General features: G+C 45.9%; 2 protein-coding genes across 5 annotated transcripts in view; one reads left to right on the top strand and one right to left on the bottom strand.

Moving 5' to 3' along the window:
- NCAPD3 (non-SMC condensin II complex subunit D3) overlaps positions 1-10029 on the top strand; it is a 78687-nt gene extending 68658 nt beyond the window's left edge. For 2 of the 3 annotated variants that reach the window (XM_054441438.2, XM_063671634.1), the window contains exons 30-36: positions 584-766; positions 2162-2328; positions 2594-2733; positions 3556-3633; positions 7200-7274; positions 7363-7423; positions 7511-8125. In XM_054441438.2, the coding sequence (XP_054297413.2) occupies positions 584-766; positions 2162-2328; positions 2594-2733; positions 3556-3633; positions 7200-7274; positions 7363-7423; positions 7511-7619 (813 nt within the window). In that variant the 3' untranslated portion in view covers positions 7620-8125. Of the gene's footprint in view, positions 1-583; positions 767-2161; positions 2329-2593; positions 2734-3555; positions 3634-7199; positions 7275-7362; positions 7424-7510; positions 8126-9955 lie in introns of those variants that run through there. The other variant, XM_063671635.1, reaches the window with a different exon arrangement.
- JAM3 (junctional adhesion molecule 3) overlaps positions 8813-25408 on the bottom strand; it is an 80845-nt gene continuing 64249 nt past the window's right edge. The window contains exons 2-9 of one of the 2 annotated variants that reach the window (XM_054441443.2): positions 20494-20559; positions 19601-19714; positions 16139-16291; positions 15511-15713; positions 14458-14557; positions 11829-11958; positions 11687-11741; positions 8813-11387 (exon numbers count right to left, since the gene is read on the bottom strand). In XM_054441443.2, coding sequence (XP_054297418.1) covers positions 11352-11387; positions 11687-11741; positions 11829-11958; positions 14458-14557; positions 15511-15713; positions 16139-16291; positions 19601-19714; positions 20494-20559 — 857 coding nt within the window. In that variant the 3' untranslated portion in view covers positions 8813-11351. The remainder of the gene's footprint in view (positions 11388-11686; positions 11742-11828; positions 11959-14457; positions 14558-15510; positions 15714-16138; positions 16292-19600; positions 19715-20493; positions 20560-25408) is intronic. The other variant, XM_063671636.1, reaches the window with a different exon arrangement.

Genomic DNA, 25408 nt, shown 5'->3' with positions numbered 1-25408 from the left:
CCTGGCACCCCTCTTTAAGACCTAAGAATGTTTTTCCCTAGGTATGAGAAAAGGTTTTCTGTAAAATCTTCAGAAGAAGACACAAAGATGGGATTTGAGCCTTAGTTGTAATCCCCTGAGAGCCAATGGGGAGGCTAATGTAGACAGATGAGTAGCTTTTAGATCCATGGCATCCTGGGACTTGCTCCAGAGGCTGTGTCTGAGCGTGTCTTTCTCCCATTGGGAACCTGGGAGAGATTGCCCATTAACTGCCAAATAGCCAGGATGCTTCCTAAGAGAGAGAACTGTTAGTTACTCACATATTTATCTGCTCGTGTGGCCAGTAGTGTTTGCTCCAAATATACCATTGTACCTGTTAGTTACTGGAATGGAAATCATCTGCTTTCAGTAATGTCAGTCCTATTGTTCCTATTATTATTTATCAAGCAACATGACTTGGGGGGCTTTTTTCTTTTTTAACTTTTACATTCAGGGGTACATGTGCAGGATGTGCAGGTTTGTTACATAGGCAAAGGTGTGTCATGGGGGTTCAGGGCTTCTTTATTTAAGAAAACATTAAAGGATGCTCCTGGGTCTGTTTTAGGAGGTGATGCAGGATTACCGAGATGAGGTCAAGGACTTCTTTGCAGTTGACAAACAGCTGGCATCAGAGCTTGAGTATGACATGAAGAAGTACCAGGAACAGCTCGTCCAGGAGCAGGAGCTAGCAAAACATGCAGACGTGGCCGGGACGGCTGGAGGTGCCGAGGTGGCACCTGTGGCACAGGTAGGTTTGGGGCCCGCTGCAGTGTGACCAGATGGTCCAGTCTGCTGTCTGCTACCAGTCTGTCGTTTGTCTAGCACCTCTCAAAATCTCCGTCATCAGAGGTTAGTCAGCCCGAAGGCCTCAAGAGTGCTGCTTGTTGGCCACTCTCTTGTGCCTTTCTGTCTGTGATGGATTTACTGTGCTCCAGACCTCCCTTCCACGAGGATGTGGTGCAGGAAGCGAGCTGGCAGCAGCAGTAGCTGGTGACTATAGATCCTAGGTCTGCCAGGGTGTGTCAGTGTGTTTGCATCTTCCCCTGGCACTCCCTCTTTAGAGCAGATCGGCACACGGCCATTTCTAGGAGTAGCTGTTGCTCACTATCCTGAGGAATGCAGGCAGATCTCTTGTAGGAAAGACCAATGAGCACAAAGTAGCATACTCCTTTTTCTCTTCTGTCATGCCACAGCATCTACACGTGGCAGCTTTCTCATAGTATTCTGTTTCTGAAAAGAAAATTCAACTTACCCAGGGTTGATATGGCTTCAAAGTACATTACTTATGGACTTGCTCGTAGTATGTGAAGATTCTATTCCAATAAAAGTGTTAAAATGGAGAAAGGGAATGGCTTGTACACTGTTGGTAGGGATGGAAGGTAGAACAGCCACTATGGAGAACAGTATAGAGGTTCCTAAAAAACTAAAAGTAGAGGTACCATATGAGCCAGCAACCTTGCTGCTGACCCTATAGTCAAAAAAAGGAAATCAGGATGTCGAAGACATACCTGCACTCCCATGTTTATTGCAGCACTGTTCACAATAGCAAAATTTGGAAACAAATGTCCATCAGTGGATGAATGGATAAATGGGGTGCATATATACAGTGGAGTACTTTTCGTCTATAAAAAGTGAAATCTTGTCATCTGTTGCAACATGGATGAACTTGGAAGACATTATATTAAGTGAAATAAGCCAAACACAGAAAGACAAAGATTGTATGTTCTCATTCATATATGTGAGCCAAAAAGGTTGATCTCAGGGAGTTAGGGAGTGGATTTTTGTTGATTACCAGAGGCTGGGAAGGGGTGGGAGAAGGGGGATGAAGAGAAGTTGGTTAATGGGTACCAAAATACAGTTAGATAGAAGAAATAAGTTCTAGTATTCAGTACAGTGGAGATATTACAGTTTAACAATTTACTCTATATTTCAAAGTAGATAGAAGAATTGGAATGTTCCCAACACAAAGAAAAGATACTCATGTTTGAGGTGATGGAGATCCCAATTACCCTGATTTGATCATTACATTGTACACATGTATCAAAATCTCACATGGACCCCCAACCATGTACAACTATCATATATCCATTTTTAAAAACTTAAAAAGTATTAGAATGTACATACTCTTTATCTTCTCCACCAGGTTGCCCTGTGTTTAGAAACAGTGCCAGTTCCTGCTGGCCAAGAAAACCCCACCGTGTCACCTGCTGTGAGCCAGCCCTGCACACCCAGGGCAAGTGCTGGCCATGTACCAGTATCATCTCCTACACCTGAAACTGGGCCGTTGCAGAGGTTGCTGCCCAAAGCCAGGTAAAGAGCCCCTGGAGGCCACGTCAGGGCTGGTTCTCTGTGGCGATGTTCTCAGAGGTGTCCCTGCCATTCCCACCAAGCGTGGGCAGGAAAGTCATTGTCATTGTTTGGCCTGCCACCCCGCTCTACACTCTGCCCTGGGAGGTTTGAATGAGGGTGGTGAGGGATGCGCCAGCGAGGAGGCACGCGGGGACACAGTGCAGCGCTGTCACCTCTGCAGTGGTTTTTCAGTGAGAAAGTCAGCGGTTGTGGCTGTTCTCCACAGGCCTATGTCCCTGAGCACCATTGCAATCCTGAATTCTGTCAAGAAAGCCGTGGAGTCAAAGAGCAGGCATCGGAGTCGGAGCTTAGGAGTGCTGCCTTTCACTTTAAATTCTGGAAGCCCAGAAAAAACGTGCAGTCAGGGTAAGCCTTACTTTTGGTGCCAGACACAGTAGAGCATTTACAGATGAAAACACAGAACAAGCTACTTCTCATCCGTTCAAAGTGGTGTGTTTTCTTATCTTTAAAACAAATAACGTTAATTGGGCTTTTAGCATCATGGGTAGTAAAACAATGCATATTTATTCTAGGAGATTTGGAAAATAGAGTGAAATATGAAACTCACCCATAGCAGTAAGGCATTCCTTCCTCCAGCCATTCTGTTCCTCTTATACACACGTGTTTTGTTTTGTTTATGGAACTGTAATCTGTGCGTGCATTGTTTTATGACCTGTTTCCTTGCATCCTTAAGTCAGATGTAGTAGACAGCTTCCATGAACTTTTCTTTCAAACCTTTGCTTTCAGTGGCTTTATAGCATTGTGTCTGTGGAAATAACTCATTTATTACTATCCTGTTCTTTGAAATGTTGATTTTCAATTTTTTCATATAAATACTGTCACAGTAAACATCCTTGTACATATAGCCGTGTATGTATGTAATCCTTGGGATTAATTCCCAGCGGTCAAAGGCCATGGATATTTTAAAACTTTGGGTAGTGTCAAACTGTCCTCTATCACTCATGCCAAGTTAGACTCTTTTATTTTTTTGAATCCTAATGAGAATGGACTTTTTTTCTCATGTTTATCATTTATTTGTATTTCTTCCTGAATTGCCTCTTTATAAGAAAATTTTAAACACTAGCGATTTTGACTTTATATCTTGCAGATATGTTTTCTCATGTGGTTGTTTTGCTCTTCGTTATTGTTTGGGGGTATTTCTGGACAGCTGCAGCTTTTCTGTTCTAGTGTCTTCATACAGTTTGGAGCAAGAGTCGAATGGCGCGATTGAGCACGTGACCAAGCGGGCCATCAGCACCCCTGAGAGTGAGTAACTGATCGGAATACGTGGGCTTCTCCTCAGTCTCTCCTGCAGTCGCGATGTGTTTGCTAGAGTCGTAGTAAAACTCCTTCCGGTGCAGGATAGTCCTCATGGTCAGAACCATGAGTGCACTGCTGAGGGGGAATGTTTCACAGTGACTACGGTCGCTTGATCCACGAGCACTGACCAAGTATGTTGTTCCAGTGTTGTTACATTCAGTCAGTCAAACACCATAGTGGCCTGTGGGCCCCCGTGGGGCAGACAATGCCCTTGAGGCACAGGTAGGTCGGGTGACTGACCCAGTGGTGCGTTCTGGAGGCGGCCCTCCATGTCTCTGGGCTGTCCGGGTGCACTGGGCGCTGCTGGGTGGGCCTGCTCCCAGGGCGGGCAGACGTCAGCACCAGCAGGTACCACGCGTGCTCTGCAACTGCCAAGACCAGAGACCTGGGGACCCCTGCTTGGAGCCTGTGTCTCACTCCCCTCCATGTTTTTTCCTACTGTTTGTGCTTTTCCTTTTATTTCAAAACAGAGGTGAGTTAGGAGAGTTGAGTATTCTTTTCCTATTATCTTGTTTGATAGCTTCATATTGTCTCAAACCTCATAAAAACCATTATTTTGAGAAAACTCTTACAGGAAGAAGAAATGCTTCCTGTCCCAAATCTGTGGAGTAGTGGCCAGGCCCTGCCGCCGTGTCCCTGTGTGCCCCTCGCTCTGCGCCCGGCTGTGCACAGTGCCCTCAGCAAGCTGCATCCAGCCCCGCTCATCCCTGGCCATTCCACTCCTCACTGTTTCCACAGACCACAGTGCCTGGAACCTGGGAGGTGTCAGAGATCTCCTCCCGGAGACTTCTGGGAGGGCAGAGCTGGGCGCTGAGCCCAGGCCTTCTGGTCCCACCTCTCGTGCCCCTTCTCCAGCCTGTCTGCAGGGGAAGACGAGAGCGTGCTAAGGTGCTCTTCCTGGTGGTAACAGAGCAGCAAGGTGTCCTGCCATTCGTTTAGTCACTGCTTCAGTCAGCTCACGTGTATGGAGCACCTGCTGTATTCTAGCTACTTGCTTGTTTGGTTCTGTCACACTGATGCCGTGATCTCTTAGAATAGTTAACAGGTTAGAGGTAATTTTCATCCAGGTCCCCCTTTGAAGGGAGTTTATCCCACCCCCACCCTCAGACGACAACCGAATCGACAGCATTTGTCATTAAAGGCAGTGGGTAATTTGGGATCCTGCATCGTGGACAGGTGCGATGTTCTGTGTGTTAGAGCTTGCTGTGTGTTCGATGTTCCTGGCTCAAGAGTGCCAAGAGCTTCTATTTTGGCAGTGAGGTGCCATATGCTGAAGAAACGGGGAGAATGCATCTCATTTTAGTTGTGCTCATCCTGTGAGTCCCTGATGTCAGTGTTGGGTTGTTTCCTAGCAGCCCGTGTTTCTCTACAGGGCAGCCTGGCGTGGAGGGTTCATGCCGCCCTCATTTGCGTGTGGGGAGCCACGCTTTGTGCTGGAAATCAGGCGCCCGGTGTCATTGAGTTGGTAGAGTACTTGTTCTTGCTCCAGGCTCTTGGACATAATATTCCTGTTGATGCAGTCTCTGTCCATCTCTCTTTATACTCAACCAGGAAGAAGTGCTTGGAGGTCTCCTATTAGCTCTCCTTCCTGGGAGAATTGTTAGGTAGTTTAAAAGCACTCAGTTCTGTTTTCTCTGTGGTTTATACGTCCAGATTCTTTTGGCAACTTTTAGTTTAGGTGGGGGTGACTGTCAGGAAGTGTCTCAGCTCTTCAGAGCTGGCAGGAAAGATGCCACCCAGTTCAGCACCAATTCACAGTGGCTTTGCTAAATGGAAATGAAAATTACTCAATTTTCAGAGCTAGGATTTTAACTGAATATCTGTGGGGGTTTTAGCAAGTCCCTGTTACTGTTATCATTCGGGTGGCACAGACGCTGCTGCCTTTGATTCTACGCACAGTGCATGGGGGATGTCAGAGCCCCCGCACCCGGGCTTCTGTAAAGATGGGAGACGAATTTCCTGGAGCGCATATGGGCTTACAAACAGGAAGAGCAGTGTGTGTGTAAGGAAGGGAATTTCATGTGACAGCACAAGGACAGACTTCACAGAAACAGAATAAGCAGAGCTAGCAGTGATGAGGAATTCTCTACCATTGTCTGTTAATGACACTCAAGTAGCCATCAGCTACACAGCTGCAGTGCGCTAATGAGCTTTAAACTGTAAATGGGAAGACACAGTCTGTACTCAAGACACCATGTGGAGAACGGGGAGAGCTCTGAAGCTGCCTCCTCGCGTGTGCTTGCAGAAAGGCAGCAGGTTCGGTGGCACCAGCAAGCAGCTGCCCAGCCCGTGCCGTTCCCGGGAGTGTGCTGGTGGCAGCTTATGCACCGGGTACAGCACCACCCAGGAGGGGCGAGGCTGCACCACCCAGGCCTCCAAGACAGGGTGGCGTGTGTAGACAGGTGGGGTGGGGGGGCAGAGGAGCATAACGTGCAGACAGGGCCTGCTGAGGAAGAGGATGTAGGAGGGTGGACGTGTGTGTGCACGCGTGCACCTGAGCGTAACAGGTAAGTCTGTAAAGGCAGCTTGGGACCAGCTGAGACTGAGGGTGGACTTTAGGCTCTCCTAGGAACACAGCGATCGAGGTGTCTTAAAGCAGGGCAGTAAATTTACCAGCTTCTTGATTAAACATAACTCCAGTGATGCAGGGATGATACTGCTAATAAATCACTGGCTGCTAACATCTCTTGAGCACTGCCCTCGCAGCCAGTACCATGCTAAGCACTCAACGTAAATAACCTCATGTAGTCCTGGCAGCCAATGAGGTAGCTATGTATTTATACCCACTTAAGAGATGAAGAAACCTGAGGGTCTCAGAGCAGCTCACACAGCTGGTAAGACACCAAGCCAGAATTCACACCCAAGCTGCGGTGGAATCTGCTCCTATTCCTGAGGGCAAACTGGAGGGGGTTCATCAGGGGTAGGTGCCATGAAAAATCAAGGGCGAGGGGCGAGGTGGACTGAGCCGCTCCCAGTGTGGCACGACGGGACAGGATGAGGCGGCGACTGGAGGTAGAAGGGACAGGACTTGGCTGCTGATTCCATGTGAAGGAGCTGCTCACGGTGCCACATTTCCAGCTCGCATGGTCCAGTCCCTGGCTGGAAACTAGCAGGCACGCGTGGAGGTGCAGAGGCAAGGAGCTGAAGTGTCCTCGGGGGATCTGGGTGAGCTACAGTAGGAAGTGTAGTAAGTGGGACTGGGCGGCCACTGGGACAGGGGCGATGACGGAAGATGGCGGGAGGGAAGCCAGAGGCGTGAACAGTGAGGCCCAGGGGCCAGCCGAGTGCCTAAGGAGGGCTGCGGTCAGAGAAGGGGGTCAGAGAGACGGAAAGGAGCATCCCCAGGAGGGGCCCTCAACACTGCCAGGCCCTGGGACTGGGTCCAATGGAGGTCTGAGGGCCGCCGCTGGGACACTGATGTGGACACCGTGCCTACGTCCCACGGACAACTAGAGCAGAGACCTCCGACATACCACGCGGCTTTCACTCAGTGGTGTCTCCTCTTTATGCAGAGAGCATCAGTGATGTCACGTTTGGAGCAGGGGTCAGTTACATCGGGACACCACGGACTCCTTCGTCAGCCAAAGGCAAGTTCTTGGTTTCCTTCTGGGCTGATATATGCACTGCCTTTGAGGTTCTGGGAAAACTGAATGTGTTTGTTTGACTCCCTTTTAGAGAAAATTGAAGCCCGGAGTCAAGCAAATGACATCTTATGTTTATCGTTGCCTGATAAACCGTAAGTTTAGCAGTGTTCCTTTTGAGGTGGATGTTTTTGTCAGGGTTTTTCTGAGTTCCAGAATGACTGCACGTGTCCTTTCCCTAGGCCCCCACAGCCTCAGCAGTGGAATGTGAGGTCTCCCACCAGGAATAAAGACACTCCAGCCTGCAGCAGGAGGTCTCTTCGAAAGACCCCTCTGAAAACAGCCAACTAAACAGCGCATCCCACCAGTGTCCAGGCAGGCAGGAGCCCTTGAGGAAGCAGTCTCGTGTCCTCCGTGTGGAAAGGCAGCTGGATCACTTCCCGCAGTCCTTGGGCAGCGCTTTGCTGTGGAACACGAGAGCTCCTCCTCAGGGGCCTGGCACTCACCTTCTATTCTGTAGGATGTATATGGTTAACCACTGTAATTAATAGAGATGTGCCAGATTTAGATTTTCTTACCGTAAGCCTAATCTGTTTAATATTGTAACTTTATTCCATTTGAAAGTGTCAAGCCCATTCAGATAAGCTATAATCTGGTCTTTAAGGAACACAACTTTAAAACTGCAGCTTTTATATAAATCAAGCCTCTATTAACTTGTTTGAATTCCTTATAGTACATATTTTCCCATCTGTAATGACAAAATTTTGATTGATATTTTTTCTATTATTTATAAGTGCAAATTTTTTTTAAAAAAGTATACAGCTTTCTAAAAGTAATAAAGGTTTAGCATAAATACAGCCTTCCAGTAGTCAATAGAATTTTTCTGTCTTTAGAACAGAGCTCTTATTGGTAATCATTTTAATTTTACATAAAGCATGTTAGAGGAATGAAACCAAATCTTTCCTATTAGAAAACAAATGATTGATTGATTGTCTTAAAGGGCAGTTCATCTGTGCCCATGCAGAGGCGGTGTGCTTTCCCTAATAGACATAAACAGCATCCCTGCTTGGGAAAAAATGGCTTTGCAGCCTTGCCCAGAGCAGCACTGCTGATTTGTGCAGCCCTCTGCTAAGGGCTGCTCCCATGATGGGGGAACAGCTTGAGTCTCTTCTGTTAGCACTACTGGGTAAACTTAATGCTATTTTTGTTCAAGAATATCCAGAAAGAAATGCAGTTGGTTTGTTTTTTAATCCCAGTATTACAAAAGTTAAAGTACAAAGTGATTATGTGTGTTGGTTGGTTTGGGGGATGGGATGCCACTGAGCTCTGCCCACTGCTATCCCAAGTGGGAACCGCAACACAGGTGGACTTGGTGGTGGAGAGGCGCAGCACTGCTCTCAAGCGCACAGGCTGACCTCCTGCCCAGGCACTGACTTCCCTGGTGGATGGGTGATAGCATTTGTAGCGTGCATACCTAGCCACTGAAATGCTAGGAAGAAGACACAAACCCAGCATAAGAGCAAACAAGAAAGAATGAAGCAATGTTTGGGTTTTTTTGAAGCTTTTATAAATGAGGTTAAACAAATACCAAATTACAGGTGTGTTAGTACAAGTCTATGTACAGCAACATCCATCCAAAGGCAGAATCACAGCCTCGTATCGGCCTCGAGTCTTGAGTCACATTCATATCTTAAAATACACGAGTATTCCTTTTCCGTCTAGTCTCAGTTATAGGCAACTACTTCCCAGACTCCACTTTCACTTCTACTTTTTCAGACCTGGTTCCCATGGCACTAGTGTAGAAGGTTTTAGGGTATAAGAAGAGGGGGCAATAAGGCTACCCTATCACTCTGACAACCAAGAAGGAGGCTGGAGTGTTAATCCCCAACGCTGAGGGTGGAGAGCCATCCCTCTCTACCAAGGTGGCAATGATGGAGGGAACTTGCATGCTAAGCATCCAGGATGCCATGCAGCAGACACCAGGGAGCACTGAGCCACTGCTGGAGCATTTCCTGCCTCTGCCAGGCGGCCTGCGGCAAAGTGTTTCACAGAACTAAAAAAAGTCAACGCAGTCTCATGTATGCAATTAAAAAAAAGCTGTCAAAGTATAAAAAACCCAAGACATTGGAAGCTGAAAGACAAAGTGAGTGGTGAGAGCCATTCTCCAGGCACACAGTGGAGTGCTCCTTCTGGGCAGCTCCTTGCTTTAGAGCACTTCAGTCCTGAGACCAGCACGGCAGGGCATGTGAGGCTGAGAACACCTGCTCTTGAAGAACACAGGCTTCTGAGTGATGTTTCTAATGTCCCCCCACAAATGGGAGCAGTGTCTCTGGCAGATGAAAAATTTTAAGTCAAAATTAGAAAACTGCTTTTGATTCAGGCGTTTCACTTTCCTCCCTGCCAGGCCTTTCACCTGGCTGACATTCTTCAAAAGGCTGGACTGGCCGCCACTCCGTAATGGTTTGTTTTGAAATGCGACACAACCTGTGGCGTCTGGGTGCTTTCTCTGTGGCGAAGAGGAACAGTGGGATCCATTTTCTTTTAAAAATATTGTACTTGACAGACTTGATTTTGCAATTGCCTTTGGCCTTAGACAATCTTAACAAATAATTAAACAAACTTAAAAAAAATAGCATTGGGGGCTCTATTTTGTGAGCCATCCATAACCAAAAAGAGGTCTGTTACAGGAGCCCAAAGCTGGGACACTACATGGAAGACACCAGTGTCCCTGGAGTGCCCACCTGAGAGCTGTGCTGGATGAAGCAAGGGCTACGTGAGTAAAGCTCACTGGGGCACAGCCACTGCCAGGGCCCAACGATGGCAGGGCCTCCTGGCAGGCAGCGAGGCAACACTGAGCTAGAGCGGGGGCGCCTGGCGCAGCCCCAGGAGCTGACTGGCGTCTGTGTATGTACATCTGAGGGCTTCTGGGTGGCCTCTGGGTACAGACTGTCCTAGTCATCTCAGGAAGAGGCAGTTCAAAGCTAACCTGAGAGGTTTCTTTTGAAGAGATGCAAACTGATTTCAACATTGCTCAATTGGAATTTTTAAAGGTTTCCTAAGCAACTATGGTCTGATGTGTAGACAGCATAAGTTCCCTTGTGAAAAAGGCTAAAACTTGTGTGAGAAAATGAACATCGCAGTAAGCTTCCATGAGAGGATTCCTTGGGTAAAATACTCTTAATTATTGATATTTTCCAATTTAACACTAGTAGCTTGGAACTTCTACCTTAAGTTGAACTTTTTTAAAAAAATAGGTTATTTAACATTGTATGACAATATATTTACAGTTTAAATAGAAATTTTCTTTTCAATAATCAAAATACATCCTTAGCAAAAATTTAGATGTAAAATTTTATAAAATAAACAAGACCCATAGAAAAGCATATTTCAGTACCATTTCAGACTTAGCCTAAGACGAAGGTTTTCCTTAAATCCTGACACCCTGTTGGACAAGCAGGGTTCCTCAGGCAAGATCCCTCTTCCAGCAACCAATTTACCATCCTGATTTTGGTTGTTTTTACAAAATGCTGATCCAAAAAGCTTCTCCACAATGGACACTGCAACACCGATCAGCAGAGCCTTTAAGAAGAAACTGCGGTGGTGGGCCGAGGAAGTAAGGCTGCTGCGTGAGAAGCCTCTTCAGGGTTCCCGCTGGGATGCGCTGCTGGTGCTGTCCAGCCACCTCGCCATCTCACATGGTGCTGTCCTGGCTGCTGAGCGACCAGTGGTAAACACGCTGGCTCCACAGGGCCCAGCACAGAGGCATTTACGTAAGCAAGCTCTTTAAGATCACCCTAATACTCGTGTGGGAATCAGGCCAGAAACAGATTAGGAACCCAACTCAGTGAACGCACCCAGTTTCTCTTCCTTGTGGTTATATTTACCGGGTCCATCTTGAGGAAAATTCTTTTATTCACGTGGCTTGTTAGAGTAAGAAGAGTAGTGGTCAACTTTGGCCAAAACGAAAAGCTTCTGAATGAGTGTCTAGCTCTGTCCAAGTGCATCAGCTCTCGCTGCCTTGACAGGAGTTTCTAGTAGAGGTATGTGCATGTGCGCTCTGTGCGCTCAGCCACACTGTGGGTCTCAGATCACAAACGATGACTTGTGTCTGAAGTCGCCCTGCAAAGCCAACAAACAGTTAGAGCCACCAAGGGGCCTGGTGGCAAGAAGGGAAAAACACAGAGTAAGTCTAACATGGGCTAAATACAAATGGAATAATCATTCTTAAAAAGTATCATCACTAGCGCTTGCAAAGCACAAATCCCATTAGTGTGGGTGTGTTACTGTGAAGGGGCTGAGGAGCTCAGGAGCTGCACAGTCCCTCAGAAATCTTCCTAGGAGACCCGTGTGGTTTCCAAGGAGGAATGTTGTTTTCCCTGCTGGGTACACCTAGGTTTCCAGGTTTACGAAATGATTACCTCCTCATCAGTGCGGATATAGTTAACTCCATCTGGTTTCCCTGGGTTCTTGTAACTGTGAGGAGAAGAGAGCAGTTTAGCAACAGGGTTGTTATATTATTGCCAGCTTGAACTTCCCTTTTTTCACATAAGGCAGGCTCACCTTTCTCCATCCTGTTTATTGTTGATGAAGTAGCCACGTCTGTATGCACAGCAGATGCCCAACGTGATCAGGGCCAGTACAGCAAGGACAACCAGAACCCCCCCAATAATTCCGCCAATGTTCAGGTCATCTGAAGAAAAGGAGGTTTGGTGGAAGCCGTGATACACACTATCTGTTCTTTAAAAGGCCCTGACCCTGCTGTGCCTGCTTCCTTCACCCCAGCCCACTTGCCCCCTCAGGCCTACCCCAGCTAGAAGAGAGAACACTTACAATCTTTCCAGCCTAGAACATATAGGACACTATAACTCCTAACTTCACATGTGAAAAGTACTGAGATTTCTACAGTTGAAATGCAGTCACACTGAAAACTGTATTAAAGTGGGCTTGGCACTGTAGGCTTAAAAATCCTCTGGCTGAATGCCTGAGATTACTTATGGAGGAAATGGTTACGAGGACAAGATGAGGAGCCAGGATCCCAAGAAGAAAAGAATCCCTAATTTCCAGGGCCTCCCTTTGTTGTAGATTGCTGCGGGGAAGAAAGTTAGTTTCAAGCCTTACTTAAGTAAAGAATCTGTCTCAAAAAACAAACAAAAAGGAAAGAATCCTAGGTAAGAACTAGAGCTTTGTCTCTGCCGGCTGCCTGACCTCTGATCTATAAGCCTTCTGAGAGGAAACCCCCTGGAACCCTTTTCTCTTGTCTATACACTGGGCAAAGGCACTGGGTCACCTTCACATGGGGCTCTGGCAGCCGTTCCTTTAAGCAAGCAACACATGGAAAACTATGCAGGGAATTTATCAAGAGCCAAGTAACTTGGAAGTTTTAAAAAATCTCCTTTATCCTAGTGTATGGGTTCTCAAATATGAATGCACACTTAAAAATCAACTTGCAGGCTGGGCGCTGCGGCTCATGCCTGTAATCCCAGCACTTTGGGAGGCGGAAGCGGACAGATCACGAGGTCAGGAGATTCGAGACCATGCTGGCTAAGGTGGTGAAACCCCGTCTCTACTAAAAATACAAAAAATTAGCTGAGCGTGGTGGCGGGTGCCTGTAGTCCCAGCTACTTGGGAGGCTGAGGCAGGAGAATGGCGTGAACCCGGGAGGCGGAGCTTGCAGTGAGCCGAGATTGCACCGCTGCACTCCAGCCTGGGCGACAGAGCGAGACTCCATCTCAAAAAAAAAAGTAAACTTGCAATCTTTTTCTTTTTTTTTTTTGAGACAGAGTCTTGCTCCGTCACCCAGGCTGAAGTGCTGTAGTGCAATCTCGGCTCACTGCAAGCTCCGCCTCCTGGGTTCAAGGGATTCTCCTGCCTCAGCCTCCCAAGTTACTGGGACTACAGGCGCCTGCCACCACACCAGGCTAATTTTTGTATTTTTAGTAGACATAGAGTTTTGGCATGTTGGCCAGGCTGGTCTTGAACTCCTGACCTCAGGTGATGCACCCGCCTCAGCCTCCCAAGGTGCTAAGATTATAGTGTGAGCCACCACGCCTGGCCATGCAATTTTGATGTTAAAATGTCAATTCCCAAGTTTCATCACTAAAAAGTCAATAGGCTAAAGTAGGTCTGGGGCAAAACTGCAGGAGAAAACAGCCCTAGAGCAGAGTTTTCAAACGTGACAGATGAGAAGAATCCTTTGGAACGCTTGTCTCACACACAGACGTTTCTAGCATATGTCTGAGGTGGGCTCGAATCTGTATGTGAAACAGTGGTCCCAAATGGGTATCACCAGGCAGTTTTGGAAAACGCTGCTCTGAGGAGAGCTCCAAACAGGGAGGAGGGAGGGATTCAAAAAATGCTCCTGGCTGGGCACAGTGGCTCATGCCTGTTAATCCCAGCACCTGGGGAGGCCAAGGCAGGAGGATTGCTTGAGGCCAGGAGTTTGAGACCAGCCTGGGCAACACAGTGAGACCCCGTATCTACAAAAAATAAAATTAGCTGAGCATGGTGGTGTGTGCCTGTTGTCCCGGCTACTCAGGAGACTGAGGTAGGAGAATGGCTTGAAGTCTGGGATTGAGGATCCAGTGACCTGTGACTGCACCACTGCACTCCAGCCTGGGCAACAAAGCAAGACCCTGTGTTTTTTTTGTGTTTTTTTTTTTTAAGAAAAAAAAAAGCTCCCCAAGTGATTTGGACACATCCTATCTGCCCCCATCCTCCTCTCAATACCCCTCCATTAGGGGAAACAGAGCCCAGAGCCCTGAGATAATATTACTCTAGGGGCTAAAGCTTTGTCTGCAGGTAAAATTACTAGGGCTAAAACTCTGTCAGTTTTCTACAAAAGGGTTGTAACTGGATAAACTTCTGGAGACCTGACACCACCTTACATTTTGATAATTCTATCAATTACCAAAGAATGGAGTTTACTAAACTTGCAGTGAAAGTTACAAGGCTGGCCACATTCCCAACACCAGCAGATCTCAGAAGGTTTTGTTTTGAGGACCTGCTTATCTGGACTCGGTTTTCTCAGCCTTCCCTTCACTGTCCAGTGGGTTCTGGTGGATCTAGTCAGCTCTAGAAGAAAGCTAACCCATGGCAGAAGAGTTCTCTAAGCTGATGGTATAATATTAAATTAAAATGTTCTATTCACTTCCCAGTCTTGCGATGAAACCTTTTCAAAAAAGAAACTCACAGACTTCCATCTCCTGCTCCTCACACCTGGCTGAGCCTGCGTCATTGGAAGCAATGCAGTAGTACTGCCCAGAGTCGTCCTTGTGAACAGCAGTGAACACCTGTTTCAGGGAATGACAAGTAAATAATTGGACCCATCACGGGGCCGACTTCTGAGAGCACATCCAGCTGGGTCCAGAACTAGGTCGACACCTGCTCGCTTGCTTTCGGCTCCCCCAGCACTGTGCATGTTCCTCCCTGACCCACTCCCTGATAACCTGCCTGAGAGCTCCCCAACAACCAATCCCCTTGGGACTGGAGACACCAAAGCCTGGCAACATCCGAAATGTGAGATGGAGCCTTGCTTTTATTCTGGTAAAAGGGCTCTTCGATGATGACTGCTCCTGGGGCAACATTTTGGCAAAACGAATACAGAAGACCCGATTATAATATCTGATGACTACGTGGAGCTGGATGGTCCACAGATCAGAAGGTGCCTCCCGGGAGAGAACCACATGCAGTAAAAGCCTGGTGTGGTTTGCTGGCCAGGTCACTTTGTTCTCTAGTGCATGACCAATCTGTTTCCTCTCCTCCCCCACCTCCCACCACCACCACTGGGTTATTTTTAAACAAATTCCAAACACCTTTTATCCACAAATACTTCAGTATCTCTACAAGACTGTAAAAAATCGTAACCACAATACCTTCATCATGCCTAAAGCAATTAACAGTTGCTTAATAGATCATCAAATGCCAGCTAGTAATCGAATTTCCCCAATTGTCTAATGACTTTTACAGTTGATTATCCGATCAGGGCCCTAGTAACATTTGCTTAATATCCCTCTTCAGTCTCAATCTATGGTTTCTTTCTCTTCCTTATTTTACCCCCAAGAATGTACTTGTTTATAAAAGGATGAAGGGTCATTTTTCCTGTAGAATCCCTAACATTCTAGATTTTTGACCCCTGTCTTATCAAGAAGTTTCAGTATCTCTCCTAATAATTCTTCTTTTCACAATAAGCATCTCTTGCCCCAACAAAGACATCTCCATCCTCACCTCTTAGAAGAGATCTTACCAGAGTGCCTGTTTCAGAGTTTAAGTGGAAAGAAGAATTGCGAAATCTGGGATTGGCTCTGGAATCCGTGGGCAGCGGCACATCATTGCGATACCAGCTGTAGTGAGGCCGGGGGTGGCCCTCACTCTCCTGGCAGTGCAGCGTTGCCATCTTGCCTACTGGTACAGCCTTTGGCACTCTACAGACGGGGGTCACTGGCTTCACTGTGGGAAAAAAGGGGGTGGTGTTTAAGATCTCAGCGACAGGGCTCTATTCTTATTAAAGCCTAGAAGAAAACAGCTCCAAAGACAAGAAAGCCAGTCGAGGGGTTCCCACGCCACTGCTGTTCCCAGGATCACAACTGCAGACTGACAAGCCACCGCTGCATCCTGCCGTCCCGTACGTTAACGTGCCTCCTCTAGCTGGTGGAAGGAAGTGACAGGAACTTCACTTCCCTTCTCACCTTCTACCCCAACTCAGGCAGTCTCAGCTCTCAACAGTTCTCCCCTCCCTAAGCCATGTGAAGCCCTCAGGGATACAGTTCTGGAAGGAAAGAAACCAAGACACTAACTGATCTCTTGCACCCTATGGCTACAGACCCATGAGGCCTGAAAATGGTGGCAACGTCTCACTTCGCATGAGCTCCTACCTTGCACAGTTAACTCGATCACAATCTCATCAATTTCCTTGCGGTCATTTCGAGCAACGACCTCACAGCGATAAAGGGCTGAGTCTTTCCGTGTCACATTCCAGATCTTCAGGGATGTCTTCCCCAGTATTTCTGCACGACCTGCCAAGTCTCCTGCAGAAAAGACATGAGGCACTAAAAAACTCTTTATAGAAATCTTTGCCACTTGAAGAGGGTGGTTTCTGGGGCCAGCACTGGATGCCACAGCAAGGAAGCCTGCAGATCAATTTTTATTCCTATTCCTGAGTACAGAAGTGAACTCTCTGAGGACAGGAACCATGACCTATTCCTATCTGTAACCTAAACACCAAAAATAGTTCCTGGTGTGCAAGACGCACTCATTACCATGTGTCTCCGTCATTAAAACCAGGAACTTCACCTCCTCCTCATTTCCAGGAAGGACCTCCCATGAATAGAAAAAAACACCACTAGAAAAACAACCGATGTTTCATAAGTGATGCTGAGATAACTTGATATCCACTTGCAAACACATGAAGTTGAACCTCTCTCTCCATATACAACAAAGACCTAACATAGGAGTTAAAACTATAAAACTCAGAAAAATGCATAAGCATAAATCCCTCATGACCTTGGATCGGGCAGTGGCTTCTTAGATATGACACCAAAGCACAAGCACACACTAAAAACAGTTATACCAGACTTCATCAAAATTCAAAGGACAAAGGCAGGTGAAAACACAATCCACACAATGGGAGAAATACCTGCAAATCGTACATCCAACCTAGCATCCAGGATAAATAAAGAATTTACACTTCAGTAAGAAATAGACAACCTAATTTAAAAACTGGACATAAGGGTGGGTGCAGTGGTGCACACATGTAGTCTCAGCTACTCAGAAGGCTGAGGTGGGAGGATTATTTGAGCCTGGGAATTCACGTCCAGCCTGTGCAACACAGTGAGATCCTGTTTCTAGAAAAAAAAATCTTTTTAAATGGACATAAAATTTGAACAGACATTTCTCCAAAGAAAATACACAAATAAGACCCTCAACATCATTAGTCACCAGGAAATGCAAATCAAATCCACAAGACGCCATTTCAGACCCCATAAGACTCAGCAATTGTACTCTTGGTCATTTATCCCAGAGACATTTCTCTGGATAAACTTAGGTTCACACAAAAACCTGTACACAAATATTGATAGCAGCATTATTGATAATAGCCAAAAAGTGGAAACAACCCAAATGTCCATCAATAGAATGGATAAAATAATGTGGTATATCTACAATAGGACATTATTCAGCCATAAAAAGAAATGAAGTATGGACACACACTACAACACAGATGAACCTTGAAAACAGGGTGCTGAGTGAAAGACGTCAGCCATGGAAGACTACAATTTCTCTACAGTGTCCAGAACAGGCAAATCCAGAGACAGAAAGTGGAATCAGAGCTGCCAGGGATGTAGGAGGAGGACTGACTACTGCTGGGTACGGGGTTTCTTTGTGGGATGATGCAAATGTTCTGGAATTTGATAGTAGTGATGGTTGCACAACTACGTGAATATACTAAAAACCCCTGAATTGCACACTTTAAAAGGATGGGACCTATGCAGTACGAATTACAGTTCAATAAAAAAAGATTTTAAACATAAGACATAATAACACTTTCAAAGAAGCAGGAAGAACCTGGAAAACAATAAATAGGGGAAGGAGTTAGGAAAACATGACACAAAAGAGTAGCAACTACTCATCACTAAACCTGACAAGTGCTGACAAGGACATGAAGGGCTTGCCATAATACACTAAAAACAGCACACTAAAAGATGCTTCCGATGGAGCACAGACATTGGCAACAACATTTTCGGAAGGGAAGCTTTGTTATACAGCCACCCATTAGTGGAGGATTCGAACCTCTACCATGTGAGAAAAGAGTAAATAAACCCCACCAGGGTGCTTTTGGTGCAGCCCTGCACTGAGGTGAGCGAAGAAGCCAAGTACAGCTGCATCCTCCCCGAGCCCCGGCATTCTGTGTGGGAAACCGTCTCCCTCAGCCTCCCCATCCCTGTGGCTAACAGCCAGATGTTTAATCCCCAGAAAAGGAAAGTTCTTTAAAGAATTTCTCACCTGGTTCCTCTGATGCTCTAAACTACATGCTCAGGGTTTAGCAGGGTCAGCCTGAGTAGCCAAAGAAAACAGATCTGTGTTCTGAGAAGAACATTTCCATCACTCCAAAAATAAGAGGCAAAGGAGGGACTTCACGTGAGTGGGAAGCAAAACTCTTTCGAGGAGACTCAGGCTCCCGGCGACATTGAGAACCCAAAGCAAGACTGTGCTGGAGCTGCTTCCACAAACCCCTCTCAACTCTCAACTTCTCTGAGAACTCCACAGGCTCCGACTGATGCACGAGCCTGCATGTGTACCTCTTGCGGCTCCCGCCCTCCTGTCAGAAAAAGGGTGCCATCCTCCTCTCCAGCCACCTGCCTGCCTCCCTCTGTGCCCCCTGGCACAGCCAAGCCCCAGCAGGCCTCCCCTCGAGTCTCTCTCCCTGCCTGCACCCCAGCTTGGGGCCCCCCACCAGCCCTCTCCTGGACTCTGCAGAAGGCCTCTGACTTGGGCTTCTGCTCTGAGTTGTGCCGCCTCCAATCTCTTCTCTACAGCAGCCACTTCAGTCTTCTGAAATGTAGATGCAGCCATGGCACCTCCCCTGAGAGCCTCACAGTGGGCCCTCAGATACCGCCCATGCTCGCCTGGCATTCAGAGCCTCTCCAGCCCCTCTCCTCCCTCTCTTCCTGTCCATGTACCGGCCACAGTGGGGAACTTGCAGTCTTTCCCATCAGCCAGTGCATCTGTGGCTTCTGCGTCTTCATACACAGCATTGTCTCCTGACCACCAGCTCCCTCCACACCGTCTTGCTGCTAACCAGCCACCCTTCACACTGCACCCAGAGAGGCCACTGTGGGGAGCCTTCCCCAACCACCGTCCTCCCACCCGAGAGGATGTCACTTCAGGGCACCCCGTGTTTTCTCCCCATCGGCAACCCCAGCACCAAGCCAGAAACACAGTGGGTGGCTCAGTGAATTTGTGCTGTGCCCCTGCTGAAACATGTGGTCCTTCTCATTCACTCACCTACATCACTCACATCAGGATCATGAGAAGATGGCCTAGGAAAATGTTCACTCTGATTCCCCAAAGGGATGGGACTATGAGCAGATTAAGATCCTAGCTAATGAAATGCATTTGTTGATGCTGGGGGACAGGTACAGGGGAGGCTTGATATACCATTTGCATTACTTTTGCATATGTTTGAAATTTTCCATAATTATAAATCTTTAAGAAAAAAAAAAAACGGTCCTAGCTACAGATGCAGGTTACCAGTCTGAGGTAAGTTTCTGGCCAAGAGTGTACACCCAGGTCTATGGACAGAGGAAAGGTCAGCAGGCAAGAGGACTACAGGATCATACCCTGAATTTTGTTGTCAAAAAACACATATGTGGTTTGTTCATCTTGAATTTTCTTCCACTCGATCCTGGGGTCACTTGTCTGCGAATCCGTAATGATGCAAGACAGTTCCACACCTAACACACAAAGAAGAAAAAGAATTCTCGGTGAATGTGGAGTGCTTCTAGGTTCAGCTGCACCCAGACCCTGCAAGCTCTCTCTAATTCAAGAGGCCTTTCATGCAGATTAAAAACCTAGCCAACTCCACACTCCAAGAGACTTTGAAAAAGGATTTTTTGCCAGAAAAACAATGAAGATAATTAGCAAGGATTTTACTATATAGTGTGCCCCCTCCCTTAAACACCCTGCTTGTATATAAGAAATTTATTGGCCAGGCGCGGTGGCTCACACCTGTAATCTTAGCACTTTGGGAGGCCAAGGAGGGTGGATCACCTGAGGTCAGGAGTTTGAGACCAGCCAGACCAAACATGGCAAAGCCCCGTATAAAAATCAGCTGGGTGTGGTGGCGGGTGCCTGTAATCCCAGCTACTCAGGAGGCTGAGGCAGGAGAATCGCTTGAACCCGGGAGGCAGAGGCTGCAGTGAGCCGAGATTGCGCCACTGCACTCCAGCCTGGGCAACAAGAGCGAGACTCCATCTCAAAAAAGAAGAAAAGAAATTTCTTTGTTGTGTGATCACAAAGCCAGGCAGGAGTGCACTGACAGCTGATGGAAAACTGCACAGGGCTCACTGCCGGCCTGCTGATGCCATGCTTCATAGGCCTGTGCACCGCAGAGCAGCCCACCCGGAACATCTCCTTGGCACACTACAGAGAAGGATGTGTCCTGAGTTGGCTGCAAGACACCAGATGTCCAGTAGATGGTGCCCATTATCCTAGGCATTTCCTTTGTACTTACTTTCAAATTCCTGTACCACTGGGGTTCGATTGCTGGATTTGAGATTTACAGCCCCTATCAGGCAGCCTGAAGGAGAAAGAAAAGTAAAATCAGAGACAATGTATCTCAAACGGCAGAGAAACCTTGCACTGAGGTCAGGTTTTCCCGTCTGCGTAGGCTATGGTTACTAACCACAGAGGACGGAAAAATATTCCACAATAAAGTCTCTTAGGTAAGCCAAGTTAACTGCTTTCTCTCAAATCTGACCTTCACTGGAAGGAGCCGAGGGAAAGAGAAGAGTTCTAAGAATTCCTTCTCCTTTTTAGTCCCAGAACAAAGCCCCCAGAGCTTTAAAGCCTTTGTCTAAATACTTCCTATTGACCCTTCGACACCTCTCCTCCCAGACCTGCCTGGGCCTTCTGCCTTTCCTCCCTCCATCTTCCCCTCTTCCCCAGGCTTCCAATTCTGCACAGGCACCCTCAGTGGCACGTGATATGGGCCAGACTCTTGGGCTGGAACTCTTCCCTTCGGGACGGCATCAACACTCTCTGGGTATGGTTATCAACCAGCTAGGAGTCCACCTTGCTGTATGAGCAACCCGGTGGTTCCAGTCCACGAAGAAGTTTTCACCGGTCTTTGTTGAAATGAGAAAAATAATAATATAACACGGTAATTTTCACGAAGCTAAGTTTATATCATTGATGAAAGCAAGATAACTACTCGCATGGCAATCCCTTTCAAAACTAGCATCTGATTCCTTATGGGTTTGGGCAAACATCAGAAACCTGTTTACCATGGTCTCAAAATTTCTCAACTAATCTTGGAGAGAAGATCAAGTAGGTACATGGACTACCTACAAAATATTATTCTTCAGCTGCCATGCCTCTAATAAAACATGCCATCCCCAAAGAAGGCCTTCATACAGAACACCCTGATGAAGGTCTCTGGGTCCTGGCTTATGATAACCGCTAAAGAAAATCACAGAGCAACTCTGCTCCAAGCTGCTTTAACTCCTTGCATATTGGGCAGCCTCATCCAGCCCATTCTTTTCCTTTCTTCTTTAATGGCTCAGCTACATGGATCTTTTCTTTCTAAATAGTCAGATTTCACTAATTCTAGCAAAAGCCCTAAACAATAATCCAATAAAAAGGGATGGAAACAGAAGTATAATATACCTGAATTGCTATTGGTTCCTAAAACACTTCTACAAAAAGTTACAGAACAAACGACAAGTGAAGATAATGTTATTTTGTTTGGGTAAACATGGCTACTCCCTCTGGAAGCCAGAAATACATCCTATGCATGTGCAGCCCTTTCTACTTCTCCTTCAAAATGAAAGCTCCCAGTGGTGCATTAGTAAAGAAGGATATACGAGGCTCTGAGTCTCTACCAAGGCCACACGGGTTCCTTCTAAGGAAAGTGGCCATAAACATTTCTTTCAGTATGATCACCATGACTTAGACGAGACACCACCACTGGCTCTAAGGGACTGTGACCAGGGATCAGCTCTGGCCCAAAGCCTATCAAGGACCGGAGAGATGAGTCATGAGAGCACTGCCCACCTAGATGATGACTGGACAACCCAATCCCATCTTTTCTCTTAAGAAGTATGAAGCCAAGAGAAATAAGACAATGGGAGAGCTTATAGTCTAGAGAAATAGTAGTACATTATAAGGAGATACAGGCTGATTGGTCAAAATGGTGGAAATACTAGAGTTGGTAACAACAGGCGAACTAGAGGACATAAAAGGTAAATGGTGTTTAATTTTCATGAAGGCCAACTGAGATACATACCTTTATAATAAACTGGGAAGGTAAACTAAACCAATTTGTTTCTTACAACCTCAAAGAAGCTAAATAATGGCAATCGTCACTTCTTTTATCCCTCTGCATTATGGCAAAGAAATGAATGCTTTATACTTCTTTTTTTTTTTGTCACCCAGGCTGGAGTGCAGTGGCGCGATCTCGGCTCACTGTAAGCTTCGCCTCCCGGGTTCATGCCATTCTCCTGCCTCAGCCTCCCAAGTAGCTGGGACTACAGGCGCCCGCCACCACGCCTGGCTAATTTTTTTGTATTTTTAGTAGAGACAGGGTTTCACTGTGTTAGCCAGGATGGTCTCGATCTCCTGACCTCATGATCCACCTGCCTTGGCCTCCCAAAGTGCTGGGATTACAGGCGTGAGCCACCGTGCCTGGCCTCTTTATGCTTCTTAATGAAGCCTCGGCCTGACCACTCTCTTGTTCAACTATCCTAGGTAAGTTTCACAAGCAGCTTTGTATTTTATTTTTCATGAACTACACATGAGATTTAAATACAGGTAGCTTTTTATGCCAATCCTAGAAGGCAGTATATCCCAGGAAGACTCCAGAGCAGAGGGCCACTACAAGTCACGTAAATTTCGAGCTTAAATGACTATCTGCAACAGCTGGGCACTACATCAGATAAGGTCCCAAACTGAGAGTACTTCCTCACAATTCTCCTTCTATTTCCAAATAATCCTTAAATTTACTAATACTGTAGAACTCCTTTCTTGCCCATCGTCAACAGACCAAGGTGCCACTTTAAAATGTAGTGGTAACTGTATAAAAGAATGGTAGTGTCAGGATTGGAAGGCACAAATCTAACATGTAAAGACATCGTAAGTAACTCATCCAGAATCCTGCCCGATGCCTGGCGATAAGATTCTGACAGAAGTACTTAGGAGATGAGTTCTGGGAGCCCACTTGCAGCGGTGGCTGCTGAAGTTTAATTGTGCACACACTGAATCCAGTGCTACAGGAATACTCATACTGAAGTTACATTATTTAAGACTGAGCAAAGGGTTTTTTGGAAGGCGGAAAAAGGAAAACTGCTAATTTGTCAAATGCTGTTATTCCTATACAATTTTCTGTCTATTTTGGACTGTCCATCATACTCTAAGCTCTCTGGGAGATTCTATTCATTCAGCAGTTTTTGTTTTGTTTTTTGAGACAGTTTCACTCTTGTCACCCAGGCTGGAGTGCAATAGTGTGATCTCGGCTCAATGTAACCTCCGCCTCCCAGGTTCAAGCAATTCTCCTGTCTCAGCCTCCCAAGTAGTTGGGATTACAGGTGCCCACCACCACACCTGGCTAATTTTTACATTTTTAGTAGAGATGGGGTTTCACCACGTTGGCCAGACTGGTCTCGAACTCCTGATCTCAGGTGATCTACCTGCCTCAGCCTCCCAAAGTGCTAGAATTACAGGGGTGAGCCACCGCGCCTGGCCATTCAACAGCTTTTATTTATCTCTTATTATATACTAGATACCTGTCTAGATATTAGGGCTAATACATGAATAAGATATATAAAAATCTATTAGCCGGGCATCACACCTGTAATCCCAGCTACTCAGTAGGCTGACACAGGAGAATCACTTGAACACAGGAGGTGGGGGTTACAGTGAGCTGAGATCAGGCCACTGCACTCCAGCTTGGGCGACAGAGTGAGACTCCATCTCAAAAAGAAAAAAAAAAAAAAGGATAGATAAAAATCTGTGCTCTCATGGAGCTAACATTTTAGGATTAAAAAAATACCATATTTATTCATCTTTATTACATTTCAGCGTTTGATTGCAAAACTTATTACAAAGCTAGAGTGATCAAAACAGTGTGGGGTCCCCCCACAGCATAAAGACAGACATACAGATCAAAGGAATAGAACAGAAAGCCCAGAAATAAATCCTTGCATATATGGTCAAATGATTTTCCACAAGAATGCCAACATCATTTAATGGAGAAAGGACAACCTTTCCAACAACAGTGCTGGGAAAACTGGATAGCCACATGCAAAATGATGAAGTTAGACCCTTATATTAAGTCAAATACAGAAATTAGCTTAAAACATATAAAACACCTAAATTTAAGAGCTAAAACTATTAAATTTAAGAGCTAAAACTATAAAATTTTGGAAGAACACATAGAGAAACATCTTCATGACGCTGGGTTAGGCAATGATTTGATATGACACCAACAGCATGGACAACAAAAGAACAAAATAGGTAAATTGGACTTCATCAAAAAAAATTTAAACATCAAAGGACACTACCAAGAAAGTGAAAAGACAAGATACAGAATGGGAGAATATATTTACAAAGCATATATATATGATAAGGGATTAACATCCACAATATATAAAGAACTCCTACAACTCACCGACAAAAAAACCACAATTGAACAAATTTTAAAACAGGCAAAGAATTCAAATAGACATGCCTCCAAAGAAGATATACCATGAAAAGTTGCTCAACATCACTAGCCTTTAAGGAAATTAAATCTAAACCACAATGAGATACCACTTCACACCCATTAGAATGGTTATGATTTCTTTTAAAGGGGGGAAATAATAAGTGTTGGTGAGGGTGTGGAGAATCCCAAATCCTGCACACTGCTGATGGGAATGTAAAATGGTGCAGCCACCATGAAAAGCTTGGCAGTTCCTTGAAAAGTTAAACACAGAATTACTATACAATCCAAATACTGTATGATGTAATTCTTATTCTTCCTCCTTTATAGCTAAGGTACATTTCCCCTCTGTCTTCTTATGTTTTATTTATCTTTGATTTTCTGCAGTGTGATTATGATATGCCTAGATGTTGATTTTTTTTTTTTTTTTTTTTTTTTGGAATTTACCCTGTTTGGTGTTTTCTGAGCTTCATGGATCTGTGGTTTAGTGTCTGGCATTAATTTGGGGAAATTCTCATTCATAATTGCTTCAAATATTTTTGTTCTCATCTTCTGTTTCTGGTATTATCATTTACAAGTATGTTAATCTTCTGTAGTTGCCCCACACTTCTTGTATATTCTGTTCCATTTTTTAGGTCATCTTTCTCTCTGTGCTTTCAGTTTTGGATGTTTCTATTGGCATATCCTCAAGCTCAGAGGTTGAGTCCATCAAAAACATTTTTCATTTCTGCTA

This window comes from Pongo pygmaeus, chromosome 9 (genome assembly GCF_028885625.2).
Source record: "Pongo pygmaeus isolate AG05252 chromosome 9, NHGRI_mPonPyg2-v2.0_pri, whole genome shotgun sequence".
In the NCBI taxonomy this organism is placed as follows: Eukaryota; Metazoa; Chordata; class Mammalia; order Primates; family Hominidae; genus Pongo; species Pongo pygmaeus.
Note: the sequence above shows the minus strand (reverse complement) of the source record. Positions and strands in the feature narration are given on the sequence as shown.